Genomic DNA, 16,218 nt, shown 5'->3' on the forward strand with positions numbered 1-16,218 from the left:
CAAGAAGCCGCAATAGTTAAAAGTAATCGAAAGCCCTTCAGCGTAACATCTTTCATAAGCCATATGCAGCTTCTAGAAGACCCACATATTATGCATGAACTGTGCAGCAATCTGGGTTACTGCTCACCCATCGTACATCACATTAGTGCAATGCCACAACACATTCAGGGTCAATAGTAAGGACTGATTACTATCAGAGTTTATTTACATCATATTGCTACATTCTACTTGGTGGGGCCTGCCCCAGCACCGGGAGGGGTGGCTGGCTTCGCCGACCGCTGTGTCACCAATACAGTGCCAGGTTGCGGGGGTGGCGGGGCTGCGGCCTTCTCGGGGAACTGCATCCGGTGCACCTCCTTGCGTGCCTCTGACAGCAGCACGTTGGGAAGAAACTGTGGGTTCGGTGCCACCACACCCGGAACCGGAGGGTATGGATTGCCTGTGACAACATTTCACTGCATGTTATGCATCAACTATTACCAGCTGCCAAACCATGGTCCCTTGCCAATTGCAGCCATCTTATTCCCACTTACTGAACACACGTCCGCCCTTGCTATACATTTGCCCTCTCTTGGAATCTACATTGTTGCTCTGATGCATGATCGCAACTAGGGTGTTGCTTTATCCCAACCATGTTAGGAAAATAGCCATGAGGAAAAGACAAGCACTGTCAAGTGTGTTCGTCATGGTGGACACCTCCAACATGCTGTGAGAGGAAGGTTGAAGGAGGGAACAAAACAAGGAAGCGAGAGGAAAGAGTGCTCATTGTTGTGTGTGTTACAATATAAAGATCATCCGGGGTTCTTTAATATGCACCAACACTGCTAGGACAGGGGCATTTTTCATTATTCACCACGAAGGATACGCAAAGGCTGCGGATAGAGTTTTACTCCACAACCATTGCGACAGCTATGTGTACGACTTACTCTTGACAAAAAGTAACGAGAATGTGGATCAGGAAATAGATACATGTTAAAGGTACTTTCAGTGGAAACGAAACCGACACTGCGGACACTCCTCAAATTGTCAATTTGACAGCACTGAAAGCTCCACAACAGAAAAAAGTGCAATATTCGGCACTATCTGCCATAAAATTTCACTTGGTCGAACAGGTATGCGACGTCATGCACCGATAGGAAGCACATGCATATGTGTGTACACCTTAATATGCCTCCGCCTAGATCAGGAACGGACTGCAGCTCTGGCTAGAGGAATGACGACAAAAATGTGTCACTTTTTTTGTTTCCCGCCTGATAGTGAACTGTGAGAGAAGTGATAAAGTGTTATCTCCCGAGAAAAGTTGCTGGCTGCTCTTTCAATTTGCTTACTGTGCATACTTGTAAGAAATATTTCAACCCCATAGACATCATTTGGCAAGACGAGTTTGCAGTGAATGGTGATGTGATGTCGATACAATGCGAGTTGCCCGAGCTGAAATGCCGTCCCTAACACCTAGTAACAGAATGACGCCATTTGATGTCAGATGCCTGCATCGATGACGCAACTGATGCCGCTAATCACAATGAGCCTCAGTTTCAACACCGACCACTTGTTAGTATCAATCTGTTAAAGACTGAACTGCTACAGAAACACTCGCAAATAAAAAAATTCTTAAAAGTAAAAGTTTGCACATATACCTATGAAACTCTTTTCACACATATATTATATGTTGTGCTCTTTTTACGAAATAAACTGGACATTAGTTTGATTTGTGATTGAAAAAAATATACAGAAAAATGTACAAAAAGATGCAGATTTGAAAATTTTTATCAAAATGCAGATACAGCAGTCAAACTATTTTCCCATGTTCCCAACAAGGCAAGGAATGTAATAAAATTATTGCAGAGATCAAGAAATGTGACGTGTTTAAGCTAAGCAACTTTGATTACCAGAAAATGTGCATTCTTGGCCATATTCAGCCGCCTGTTGCGTACTGAGGTGTTCCCAGTAAAAATATGAAATATGGCAAGTGTCGAAGTATCAATCAATGGCCTTTAGTTCTGAAAATTTAATCAGAGTACTCTCCGTTCGAAGCGAAATATTAAACCTTGAAATTAAGTCCTTGACTTCAGCACTGGCAGTGCTCCATGCTCACACTTCAGTGCACTGCATGCTACAAATGACAAGGAATTAACAAATTAGAACCACTGCATGATGCTTTCAGTGCATTCTTCATATTTTGGCTCTCTGAAGGTCCTTTGGATTGTTCATTTTTATCTTGCTACTTTAAACTCCTGGGTCGCCAAGTATGACGTATGTCCCGCACGGACTGTTGAAGGAGATAAAGGCTTGATGTGGTGAAACCTGCATATTCCTTTCAATAGTTGTGCTCTTGAGAATCGTCGGTGAGGTCGCCTTCATTTCCTCGGACCACTTCTTTGGGCATCCAGAGGGCTACGACGCTCCTCATAGTCTTCTCTGCCCATGTGAACAGCTCATAGGGGGTCAGTATTTGACCACTGTATACACACACGGCTGCCAAGCGCTTCACTGTTCCACCAATACTGTCGCAAACACTCTTGCCGTGTGAGGTAACAAAAAAATTCCAATCGACCGCCAAAGTGAAGTCGGTTTCATAGTAGGAGAGGTTTACGACATTCTTTTTATACTTGTACTGAGAAGGTGCACCGTAGGAAAAGTAATGAATTTTCTTTTTCAACTTCTTGAATATTTCCTTTTGAAATGACCGAATGGCAACTCTGTTGTGTTCTAGCGAGTTTGAGACCACAACAAATGACATAACTGAAATTTCTGCACTCTTCTTTTGTGTGCGGTGATAAATGACATTGGATACAATGTTGCCTGCATACTGACCCAGTGGTATGATTGTGAAGTATCCTGGAAAAAAACAACTAATTCTCAGCAAAATCCATAAGTATGATTGCCTCGCCCATTATAATTTCTTTTTTCATTGCAGAGGCTCGGTATTGCGGAGTCTCGGAAAGGCGAGAATCATGCGTTTTGCACAATTTTCAATTGGACGTCAGCATCTCGCACGGCGGCAGAACGGTCTCGGCTAGACACATTTCGTCGAAGAAGCACTCAAGCAACCTTCAGTGTCAAGACAAGCAATAAAGTCTCCAAAATTTCCTTGCCGCGCAAGACGACAGCGACGTCATCAGTGCGGAGTGCTTGTTTACAGATTTCTTGTTGCGCATAACATTCCGCTGAGCGCCTCTGAGCACGTGGGACCTCTATTTCACAAGATGTTCCCGAAGTCTGAGGTTGCGAAGCACTAACGCATGTTCTAGAGCCAAGATTAGAGCAACTGTCTGTGAAATGGCGAGCCACGCACGAGAGAGCACGGTGAGTGCCCTGAAAGAGAGTGTCTCCAGTTGCCGTAGATGGCAGTAACGATAGCCAAGCACAGCTGTACATGATCGTGGTTACTTATTTTGTCTAGAACTGGGTGTAATGGAGGGTAGACTTCTTGCATTGAGCACCCTGGAGGGCCAGTCAACTGAGCGCAATATCGCCAGACTGCCGATAGACAGTCTCAGTTCCTTGGGCATACTGTTGTCTAATTGCATAGCTTGTGGCCCTGGCAATACCAACGTGATGCTGGGAAAGAAAAATGGCGTAGCGGCAGCGCTGACGAAGACCCATGAAGATGTTATTATAATTGGCTGTCCATGCCATTTAATCAACATTTCAGCAGAAAAAGCAGTGTCTTGTCTTCCAGAGAAGTGTGGACGAAGTCCTCGTATATGTTTTTCTTTTTTAATTGGGAAAAAAAAAAGTGCGAAAAGAAAAACTGCCCTTCAGCATTTTCAAGAAATGCACAAGTTGAGTATCGAAAAATTCTGAAGCATGCGCCAACCCAGTGGCTCTCCCTTGGGAAATGCCTGGAAAGGTTAATAAATCAACAACTCAACTCTGTTGAGTTTTTTCCTTCATGAGGTGTACACAATTTCTGTCATAACTACCAAATTCCAAAGACTCCAGTGGCATCAGCGCAAAGCGCACAACTGGAGCATGTGCCATACAAACTGAAGAAGGCAGCAGACACGACACCAGTGGCAGCGAAAAAGGCTAATGCCACTGATGTGGCTTGAGAGGATGTTTGAGTTCTTGAGCTCTGACCTCAACAAAGCATGCCATCTTTCTTTGAATAACACCATTCCTGCCTTTGAGGCATTGAACTGCTGGCTCAAGTCGCAAGCTCCTCAAATACACGTGCTGCAAGGTTTGTGCAGCCATGCCTCTTAAAGGAACACAAGGACCTACTTACAGTTGATTACCAGGACAGAAATGGACAGAAGGATGATGAAGACATTGTGGTTGAGCTGGAAGCCAAACGCATTGCTCAGAAACTCAAGCCAAGCGAGCAAAAACAATTTTATGAGGCTGTTCGGGAATACATAGTCATTGCCTGTGATCATATTCGCCTCAAATTCCCTTTGGCTGAAATGCAGTAACTAATTCTAGACTTGCAGATCTGAAGTCCATCGACACTATGGCCTTTTAGAATGTCCTTTTCTTTGTGTAGTGATTTTCTGCTGAAGCAGCAAGAGTCAAAAGACCGAGCTTTGAATTCTCTCGAAATGTCAAACCTCAGGCATTTGACATTCCTCAAGATATGCTACAAGAGAACGCGCCGACAAGCAGTGAAGCGCCATCTCCCAGCTGAAAGGAGCAGATGGGCAAAAGAAATTTAGCCGTATCTTGGCAGTAATGCTCGGAATCCTCTGTATACCACACATCAATGCTGAATGTGAGAGGCAGTTCAGTATTGTAAAAATTATCGCACCCAGTTCTGATCATCGATGTCCGATGCAACACTCGGTCACATTCTTTCAGCACATTGCTACGCTCGAGAGTACTCAAAGGAATTTCTGAAAAGGGCAGCATCTACCACATTGGTGATTCCCCAACAGTGAGCAGTGATGTAGCACGTCGGTGGTTTGCACCTAAAAACAACCTGATTCCTGCTCTTTTGAACCAAATAAAACAGCCCAATCATTATAAATGCCTGGTAACTCCTTTCTCTCTGCGATAGGCCCACATCGTTGTGATATGAAGTGTCTGCTTAGCTCTAAAGGTTATGAGGCGTTCAGTTTCAGGTAGGTCTTCCACATTTATGATGCTCTGCCTCCTTGTCTGTCTGCCTCCGAGTGAACAGCTCCACTGTGAAGCTAATGACAATGCTTTGAACAGCCTGCAGCGGCTGCCATGACTGAACACAGCCAGTCGAGAGCGTTAAGCAGTGACGTGGCAGTTTATCCGCACGGACAATCCCTAAACCAGGTTTAATGCACGGGGTATGTATCTTGATCTTCATCCACATCGTTATTTATTTTTTTTACACATGCCGTCAACAAATTCCTGGATTTCTGGTGAGGGCAGTGTCGACTCTGCACCGCATACTAATAGTGAAATGGAGCGCTGATTTTGTCTCTATTGGCAACCGACGGGACATCCGCTGCAGCAAACAGCAAGTGCGGAGACGCCGGCGGTCAGCTGAGACTTAAAATTTATTTTCATGCTTCAAACCAAAAGTACTAAGATTAAATTTTCAGAAATAAAGGCCATTGATCGACACTTTGAAGCTAACCATATTTCCTGTTTTTATTTGGAACACCTCACTATGCAACAGATGACCTAATATGGTAGAGAACGCCTATTTTCAGATAGTCAAAGCTTCTTAGCTTACACACGTTACTTTCTTTGATCTCTGCAATACTTTTATTACATTCCTTGCATTGTGGGCAACATGGAAAATAGTTGACTGCTGTATGAAAGTAGATCTAGATAAAAATTTTCAAATATGGATGTTTTCAATCTTTCTTCACAATGTTTATTTAAATAAAAAATGAAACAAATTTCATTACCTTTATTTCATAAAAGAGCACAACATCAATTGTGTCAGAAAAGTTTCACAGGCATGCATATAAATGTTTATTTTTCACAACTTTTCCTAAACTATGTTATGCTACTGCTCGCTAACTTGAGATGGCGGCCACGGCGCGAACAATAGTTCCTTGCGAAAAATAAGCTGGTAAATGTTATTCATGTTAACTTGATCACCCACAAATTTTTCTAAATAAAAAATGGTCAAGTGCACAGCCTCGATCACTTGGCATGGAACGACCCTAATAAATTTTGCATTCTGTACAAGGCCTTTGCTTATCCTTTCCTTTTGTGCACACAAAGTGAAAAATACGGTGATGGGTAAGTTGCTCAAATATACAGTTCTGCTACTATGCCGTATAGTGTTGCAATGCATACCTAACCTTGCTGCAATTCACAAACATGTAATTCAACTGTGATCAGCTTGCAGCAACGTGCTCCAACCCAGCAACTTAACAAACAGTGGCACTGTGCTGACGGAACCTGAAAGCTATGCCCACCAAAATGCACTGTTTATAGGCTCAAAAGACGAACAAGTGAAACAGCCCTGGTGGTGCAAGTACGTATCGCAAGAAAAACTGAATGCTCTATGCTTCCGATATCTTGGCAACATGCATAGCAACAGCCAGTACGATATTTTAACGCTAGACCATTAAAGGCTCCGTTCACCGAAAATACGGCTTTTGCGTTGGCGTTGTGAGCAAAAATCGCGAGCATGGCCCAACCAGTTGACATGGGCAGGCCTCGAGTGAATATAGGGTTGCCTGACGTTGGTTTTGAAAGGAGCTGCCAACTTAGGCCTCTCCTTTCACGTGGGAGGGTGATATCAGATTCGGCTTACCAGGACCCTTGCATTCATGTTATCCCCAGGCCACGCAGGCACATTCATACGGCTTAGTTAAAGCGGAGCTGTATATGTGCGGTGGTAGCCTACAATACCGTGTCATAACCTTAATGGCAGATCATTTTACATACCGATTGGCTCAAGCTGTGAAAAGTTCTACATAATTAGTCATTCACTAATCCTGTGAAGTTTAAGACCCACCTGCAGCTCACTTCAACGCCCAGAGAGCCCATTATTGCAGTAAGGGCCAAAATATGATATTTACTCGATTTTAACACTTATGCGCCTTCCCTCCAAAAATTTCTTAAAGATGACACAAACCTTAGAGTTGAGCACGAGAATAAAACTACGCCACGAACATCCTACTGTCACTGCCATCACAAAATAGCAGCTTCATATTTCTTGCGTTTCAATACTGTTCACCGCAGCCGTGAATACCGAAACACATTCCAAGCATATAAAGTGTTTTATCAGCAACACTCTGACCTAAACATTAGCCAAAATAAAAACTACGTTGTGAAGAAGAATCAAGTGCACTAGAATGCAGGGTAGAAAAAAAAAAATCATCATCTAAGCAGTTGCGTTCCCTAGAAGAGGCGCAGTTTTTTGTTTTTTTAGCGGAGCGCTCCAAAATATGGTAGGCATGAAACATGCAAGGATCCAGTGAAAAGAGGGCAGCGCAGGAAGCTAGAAACTCACTGGCTGGCCAGGCCAGTGCCAGGACCACTGCTAAGTTATGACGAAAGCCTGTGTCGAGGTGTCACTTATTGTGACGTACGGTCGGGTGAGTGTTCTTGCGATGGAACCAAAGTTCTGGCGTGGTTGACTTTTTCTAAAACAGGTTTTCGCTGTTAGAAAAAAAAAAAAAAAAAGTTTCAGAGACTGAGCATGGTTAAACCTAGTACATGAGCAGAAGCTCTGTTAGGCATGGTGTTGACGCTGCAGTTGAAGCAGCGGCAGCGTTCGCTGTCAGTTTCTTCAGCCATAATTGCCACTTTCTTCAGTATGCGTTGCTTTAATAGCCAAGTTTATCACCCTTGGTCGGTTTCGGCTGCCTCTCCCTTGTTGAAAACGAACCACCAGGCCCAGCTGCACATGCGTTCTCAGCCTCCACGATCGGCACAGCTGTAGCTGATCTCAGGGGCCATGTGCAGTTCACATTCGTGGCAGGCGCATGCGACAGATGGCGGTAGCTGTCAAAAATACGCATCGTCATTTCGCAGGCGGCTGTCTCTCCCAAAAATGTTTTCAACCAGCAGCAGACGAATTTTCAACCACTACCAGAGGGCGCCACACTTTGTGAAAAAGATGGATTTAGTGCGCTTCTTTTTCACGGCAAGCTATAATATCGGGATTGTCAGATACAGTCTGACGCCTACGTCAGAAAGTCAAAGCACAGGGCCCAGCTTGCACCTCATTCGTGCTGAGACTGGAGAAGCAAGCGCCGGCGAAACAGTTGTTATGCCTCTCCGTCCTAGTTGCGTGATACAGCAGCGGCAAAGCTAAGCGAGCACTGAAGCTGCGCCTCACGTATTGAGTCATGTGGTACGATGTCAAAGCCAGACCTCCACTCCGCGGAGAGCCAAAGGTCAAATTGCACCAAACCTAACCTCATGAGTTAGGAGAGGTGGAGTGTGGAAATTTAAATGCCATGGACGGCACTTAGAATGAAATGTCTAGCGCAATTAAGACTGACAGGGAGGCTACTATAAAGATTGTGTGTGAGTGATGATTATGCTGGCTAGATGGCGAGAGGCAAGTGAGGTGGTGGTGCTGTTCAACTCGTGACATTAGAATGGTTTCAACACTGTTGATTGTTCTAAGCGAGACAATTAATTTCTTTGCTGGAGCGAGACAATTTGATTTATGTTACAATTGAAGGCACTGCACTTCTTTTCCGACCATGAAAAATGGGTGTGCATTAAGAATTAGTTAAATATGGTTTATGCAAGGCATTATACGAAACTGAAAATATTTTGTTTTGCAAGTGTTGCTAACCCCTTATGGAGGGAAGAGGGGATTTTTCAACTTAGAGCGATGAAAATTAGTACAAGGACTTGAAATAGTATCAAACTGTCAGATACTATAAAGTTTCACAATGATACCTTGAGTATTTTTTGCTTTAACATTGTTTATTTGTTGTTCAAATGTTGCCTGCTAGTGGAAAGCTTAGCCCGACAACAAAATGGGCTACGGGATTGTAACTGGTTTTAATATTTTATTAAGAAGTGTGGTCTAAATCAAGACATTCCTAATTTCTTTTTTAATTTCTCTGCTCTTTAAACAGCAAAGCATGCCCAGTCTCCAAATGCTTAGAATGTATCATGACCTAATTACTGGATAATAAGACAATGACAGCCTGGGAGGTAAATCTGAGACTGTCTCAATACACGGCATATGTCAGCAATTGCAACAAACCAAACGTCATTCAAATCCGTGCATCCATTGCTGCACTATGCTTTCCATGAGGAAGGTGATAAGCTCAAAACAAACTTTTGAGAAAACAAGCGTGAAAGTTTTGAACTAGCATACACTGCCTATGTACATACATTACACTGTCTACGTATTTATTTGCAACACTTAGAATTAGTTTTTTGGCAAAATATTTTATCGTAACGCAGAATGAGTGCTGTAGATGCTGAAAATCTATTTCCTAAAATCAACTATTTTTGCAATTTTCGCGATCTTATCCCCACTTTCTCCTTTAAAGCCCAGTATTACCAATTTGTGAGGTACTGAGCCAGGCGAATTCTGGGTTCCATTCCAGCCACATTTCGATATAGAGAAAATACAGGGTGCTCTCTTAATATGCCAGTCAGTGCACTTTAAAGAGAGCCAGGCGACCGAAATCATCCGGATCCATCGACAGAGACGTCCTTAAAAGCTCGAATCGCTTTACCACATTCTGGTTGCACTCCTCACTAAACAGAGTTTGAATACTAAGTTTAGTGTCAGGACACTTTTAGTAGCCATCACATTGTGATCAGAACTACTTAGTGTCGCGGGGAGTGAATGTGTGACTTCCAGACCGATGCCTGACAATTCAGCGGCCCGGCCCTCCTTTGACAACTACTGAAGGCTAAATAGAAAATATTCTTGTGGATAAAAAAAAAATGTCTACTGCCTTTGGGCATTTGAATTAGCTCAAGACCTTCAAATCTGGTCTTTTGCACAATTTCGGCTAGCCGCACAAAATAGACCAAATGATAATCATTGCTAAATGGTGGCATACTGATTTCTAAACCTTCAGTGCTGTTGACATTTTGTCACTAGGTTAAAACTCTATTATATATAAATGAACCTCCATGCAGTGAATTCCCTGATATTGTAAAGCTTTGGATTCCTCAACGCCGCCTCTGTTGTAGTGAATACATTTGAGAACTCCACGTAACAACATATTGTGGCAGTTCAGCTTGATACAACGAACCTGCAGCACTGCTTATTTCTTGGCAAGTGGTGATTTAGTGAAAATTTAGCAGAACTCTGCAAGTTTCATGATGATAATGCATGAAGTGACATCAGACAAACAACTACAATGAAAAAAGCGATTGTAGATGATACAATGAGCCATGTTTCAGCCATACACGCGGCAAATGCAGCAGTCTCCGCTGCTTTTACGTTTGGAGCGTGGCACTACAATACCGTATAGACGCGTGTAATGGCCACCCCCGCCTCTAAGGAAAAAAAAAAAAAAAAAAAAAACACGAAAAAAAGATATTAAAAAATTACCCGAGTAGATACCACACCAAGAATTTAAGGAAGTTGGGCAGTGCGATCTACTGCGCGGTGCAAGAAATCCAGAACACTTTGTGGTTACTGCCACCAGGAAGGGCACAAAAATCAAGCGTGGCGCACGTCGGGAATAGCCAAGAATAGCCACAGCCACAGCAGTCTGTTCATGCTTCTCATTTTATTTACCTTGCTCGCCCAAGACCTATCACGTGCAATCTTGATATTGGAACGCATTGCTGCATTGATCTGTCCTGCGCTCGTGAGCTGAAGTTTTTTTTTTTTTTTTTCTCGATGGGGAAATATGATGGAGGACTACACAAAAAGAAGAAAAAAGAGTGGCTGGACGAAAATTCGATGTGGACGAAAAATGTGTACGACGATGGTGCTCCCAAGTAGATGCTCTCAGGGAAACAAATCTTTGGAGGCGCGCTTTCCGAGGGAAGCACAGAATGTTCTCAAAAATCGAAGACTCGCTTCTTGAATATGTGACGGAGACGTGGCGCAACGGCTTTACTGTTTCAACCGAGATGCTGTGCACAAAAGCGCTTGACACTGCATGCAGCAAGGGGGTTGCAGTTAGTGTTTAAAGCCAGCAATGAATGGATCCGGGCGCTTCATGAAGCGAAAGAATCTGCCTCTTCGCAGTCACGCGGCTATGTGTCAACGTCTACCCTTGGAGTATGGTGATAAGCTTCTGCAGTTCCAGAACTTCATTATCAACAAGCGCAGAGAGCATGAGTAACCACACTCTCAGATTGGTAACGCCAATCAAACCCAGTCTGGTTTGACGAACCAAGAATATGACAGTTGAGCTGAAGTGGAAGAAGAGCGTGCATGTGCTTACAACGGAAAGTGAAAGACAGCAATGCACAGCCACACTTTGCATCACAACGGATGGACGAAAGCTACCCCACATAGTTTTTAACGAGAAACGCCACCTGCACAGAGATTCTCTGCTGGCTCACTCCAATTAATTTGGAACAGAGATTTTTTTCTTTTTCTGCGAAGTTTATTGCCTCAGGGCATAAAAATGCTATCAAGGATGAAGGATGTGGTCAAATAAATGAATAAAGGTTCGCTGATGCAATGAAGTCAAGGAGTGAACGATGATGTGGTCTCTGCGTCCAAGCCGCATATGACTGCGGATTATGATGGGCTAGGCCAGCTGCCACCAGATGCCGGATCCGCGTTGGCTTGAGTGCTGGACATTCCCACAGCAGGTGATGGACGTCAGCTTCTGTATTTCTGGATTTGCGATGGGGCACCCAGGGTGTGGATACCAATGTTGAAATTGGGGCCACTTTCTGATCACTGCCGGTGTTAGGGCTACCCCAACTCTAATCCTCTGAGAGATTGTGTCGAGTTACGAACCTCACAGCCAGCGACTACCAAAGTAGACCTCCTCAAACCTAAATTGCATGGGAGCTGCCAGTGCATTTCATGCATGCTACAGCAGGCATGACAATCTCCTTTGCACCATATCGCGATTGCAATTGGGCACGTGCGCATCATCCAGTCGTGCCATTTTAGATGCTGCTTAGCGTGTTACTGTTCTCTTACCTTGAATTTGGGATAGCAGCAGCACGCTGTTCTAACACTGACACATCTATTCCTTGCGTGCGTGTACATGCTGCTTTTGGTACGTTTAAACCACGCACTAATCATGTGCGGCTTCACTGCATCAGCAGCTTCACCGCAACGCTTCACCACATGGGTTGTGCGGCGAAACATCCTTAAAGCGCAACGGGGCCATTTCTGAAGACACACCACTCCCACTGCATTCGAAGGCCTTTAATTCCACATTTGCGAGAATGTGCCCGAAGTAAAGCATTTTACAAAACCGGGAAAAACAGTCACTCCCACTTAAGGTTTGTTTTGTTTGGTTTATGGGGTTTAGCATCCCAAGGCAACTAAGGCTATGAGGGAGGCCGTAGTGAAGGGCTCCAGAAATTTCAAACCTGTGGAGTTCTTTAATGTGCACTGATATTGCACAGCACAGGGGTGCCTAGCTCTTCGCCTCCACTCAAAAGCAGCCTCTGCGGCCAGGATTCGATCCCGCATCCTTGGGCGCAGTAGTCGAGTACCCTTACATTGCACCACCACGGCGGGACAAATCAAGCAAAGTGGAAGGAAACGCAGACTCAATACAGTAGCTACCCAGACCTTCAGAGCAGAATTTATCAGCCTGGTTTGGTTACGCACTGACTTGTACCCACCTTTGAGCTCCAGGCAGACCCAGTTGTACTTGTAGTACGGCCCCGGTTTGTGAGGTTCGTCGAACTTGTCATTGAAGGGTGTCTGCAGCACATGAACCCGGGTGTACGTGCCTTGGTAAGTGGCAAAACGCGGAGCCAGCACCTTGAAAAGCTTGTGCACCAACTGCTTCTCCTGCGTGCCCCCAAACAAATAGTGGCAATGGTTGTGAGCATTGCAAACCACAGGAAATGCTGGCAGAAAAAAAGAAAGGAACAAGAAAGCAATGCTTCCTGCTTTCAGTGCACCTGATCTGATTGTAAATCTGCTCCAGTGTTGTCATTGAAGAGTTAACAAAAGCAACGAGCAGTAAGGACAGGAACAACCAGAGGTAGCCACTCCTTATATTCTGATGGCAAATGTACCCCCATCGCTAAAATATACAGCGAAAAACTGCATAACGGTGAGTTGCAGCATTCTATGACCTTCTTCAATATGCGGCGCCGCAGCACAAACACAGTTCAGAAATCATTTTCTGCAGAAGATTGCTGGGAACATCAGACTAGAAGCACTGTTCCCATAAGTACCTTCAACTTCACCTTGCTGTTATACTTGGTTTACTTAATCTTTTACTATCTCGCTAAACAAGCTTCTGAAGCCTGCAGTCTCTGTACTGAGGAAAACATGTTTCATGAGGGCTATGGCTATTGACAGAAGGCTTGCAGTTGCGTTCTCCAGGAGACCTGGTGGCTTCGTAATTGTCAAAATTTCTGTTTCATGCTCTTGGAAAAGCATTGCGCAGCCAGTCCCTTTGCAGAGATAACGAAATACTTCAGAGGTGTCAATCAACTTTGAGATTCTCTGCCTGCTTCTGTTGGATGAGAATGCACAAATATTGACACTAGTCATGTTCCATGTTTTGTCCCCTTTTGTTCCAAGGTCAAAATTAGTGCAAAATTTCTGCGCATTCTCGTCAGCAGTTAAAAAAACGCCATCATGAACGAGCCAAACAAGAGCCTATAAATGCAGCCAAAAAGTAACCAAAAGCACCAATGTAGATTTTCTTAATGCTCCAGTCCACTGGGAAGCAGTCAATTTGGTGCAAAATTGTCACCAAAGGAAACATTGATCGGCTGTAATACACAGGCGTGAACTGGGTGAAAATGTTGAAACAAAGCAGGCCACATCCATGTCAATACTCTGGAAGAAGTTTGCTTGCAGATTGGGAAGAAATGCAAAACAAGAACCGAATGCTGTCTCCCGTTAATATTGAAATTGTACTGCTGGCCAGCTGAGGATAACCAATGCTCCAAATTAGATTAAAAATGGCCGTAAAATTGTTGCCACTGAACCGCTTTACAAAGTGATATAACAAGCACATGATTCATGAATAAAGGTCTGCTTCATGCCAAACTCTGCACTACGCCTTCCTCGATGCTCTGTAATTCTTCAAATCAGCTGGGGTCGAAGCATGCCCAATTACTTATAGGTGGCAGATATAAAATATTTACAATGCCAACTAAACATGATCTGCCATTTATTTCATATTCTAAAGCTTGATATGAAAGCCAGTATTGTAATGCCACTGTTGTGCTTTTAGTTGTTTACTCCTGGTGCTGGCCTCCACCTTTGTACCATCAACATGATAAATGGCACTGAAGAATTATATGGTCTCCTTTCTTTTAACTGCTGAGGGCAATTAGGTTTGGTTTATGGCGTTTAATGTTCCAAAACAACACAGGCTGTGAGGGATGCCGTATCGGGGACTACGGAAAACTTTGACTGACACCACACAGCACACTGGTGCCTTGCGTCACAAAACGCGGCTGCCGCACCTGTGATTGAGCCCAGATTGCCTGGCTCATCTGTCAAGCTCTTTAACCCCTGAGCCGCCGTGGTGGAGCTGTAGGTGACATCATTATTTTAATGCCTAAGCAACCAAACTTCCTGGCTGCAGCTCGTGTAAGCAGGGCGCACAGGTTACAGCAAAATTTAAGAAAGAAGAAACATCGCATGTAGACACATGAAATACACATACATTTATCCAGAAGTCTGCGAGCTCCATGGTTCGTGTGTGACAGTCGCCATAACGGATGGCATCTTGAATCAGCTGAGGGGTGAAAAATGATGAGGTTAGCAAACACCTCCACAAAAAGATGGCCCAAAGAAAACGTCAGGTGAACAAGAGCATACAAACTGAAGCAGAAAGCTGACAGGGAGATTCTCGAAGCCTACAGTATAATTACAGCAGGTAATGAGTACTGCACAAGTTCAGCATCAAGGAACACAGGTTCCTAGAAATTCTGTACACTTTTCCAGACTGTCTTTCATTATTCCATGTGCTAGAATCACGTACTGGCACTTTTCGCAGCTCTTTCACAATTTTCTTTCATCTCAAAAATACAGCCTAATCATTTTTGATTTTCTTTCAGGCTACTGACACATGTTAAAGAGATGTCACCAAGGGGAGGAATTTTCCCATTTTACTCCAGTTTGTCAGTGCGCCCGTGCTTATCCTGCCCTTTCCTTCGGTGTGCCGCCTTTTACAATGAATACGAACTGGTCCAAAGTTTTGCGATACCAAGCTTCAATATGAAACAACACTGCACACAATAAGTAATATAGCTATTGACGATGACCATTAGAAACACAGTCATATTTTCAAAGCGTTGAATAGAAAAGAAAAAAAAAAATCAGAGAAACCTTGTTGAGGGAGCTAGAAGGTCCATTAATTGTGGATTTGTCGCGAGCAGTGCCCGGCTAGTCCTCTAAAAGGAAAGCGGTGACCAAGTGTGCAAGCTTCTTTCAACATGCTGGTGCTCCAAAGCTGCACGCTGGGTCATTTAGAGCTGCGTGTTGTAACCGATAGCGAACTAAAAGTGCGCCGTATGACACAGAACGCGCACAGGAGAAAAACTGTCAGCAACTTAAGTAGACCATTAGGCAACATCGCGTATGCATTAAGGCTTGTTTAGGCAAGTTACGAGGTACGCGTCTTTTTTTTTTTTTTTTTTTTTTCTGTGGCTTCTTTTATGCAAAATTAGCATAGAAACCGAGGAGATTTCTGCGAGCCTATCAAAGCAGCTCAAATTTCGACGTCGACGATGACTGAAGAGAGAACGAATACATCAAACCAATAGAAGCGGAGAAGCAACCGTACGAGCTTTCTGAAGTTCTCAACCACATTCTTTCTGTTATCCATCATCCCGACAACCTACATAGCCCTGTTTAGCATGACATCAAGCTGCAAAAAGTGCGTTAAAAATGCATAGACACATGTGAAACCTTAAAAATTTCGTGGTTTTGGAAGCTGCTGCTGGGAAATGTGTTTTCGAAAAGGAGCGAGCATGCTTACCCGCTCGGCATATCCCCGGACTTCGTCCGCTCGGGGATAATTGAGCTCAATCCTCTCATGCTTGAGAAGAGCCGTTAACGTGGCCCTTATTTTCTCTACACGACCAACGCTTCCTTTAACTGTTGTCAACTTGCGATGTCTGTGCGTGACAACATGTTTCAGCGCCGGAATGAGCCGCGTCGCATCAGCCATGCTCACTCTTCTCGTGCGCAGGCAGCGGCCATTAACATCCCGCAGCTTAATG

At 44.0% G+C, this 16,218-nt stretch overlaps 1 protein-coding gene across 1 annotated transcript; it reads right to left on the reverse strand.

The window, feature by feature from the left end:
• Positions 1–177: 177 nt before the first annotated feature.
• On the reverse strand, positions 178–16,204 carry mRpL17 (mitochondrial ribosomal protein L17). Its single transcript, XM_084591685.1, has 4 exons — positions 15,975–16,204; positions 14,658–14,729; positions 12,643–12,814; positions 178–439 (listed from the first exon to the last, which is right to left on the reverse strand). Exons 1-4 carry the CDS (start codon positions 16,164–16,166, stop codon positions 225–227), a joined length of 651 nt encoding a protein of 216 aa, XP_084447811.1. The 5' UTR covers positions 16,167–16,204; the 3' UTR covers positions 178–224.
• Between the last annotated feature and the right edge of the window lie 14 nt (positions 16,205–16,218).

Source organism: Amblyomma maculatum, chromosome 1 (assembly GCF_055883805.1).
Source record: "Amblyomma maculatum isolate TAMU_Amacu chromosome 1, ASM5588380v1, whole genome shotgun sequence".
Classification (NCBI taxonomy): Eukaryota; Metazoa; Arthropoda; class Arachnida; order Ixodida; family Ixodidae; genus Amblyomma; species Amblyomma maculatum.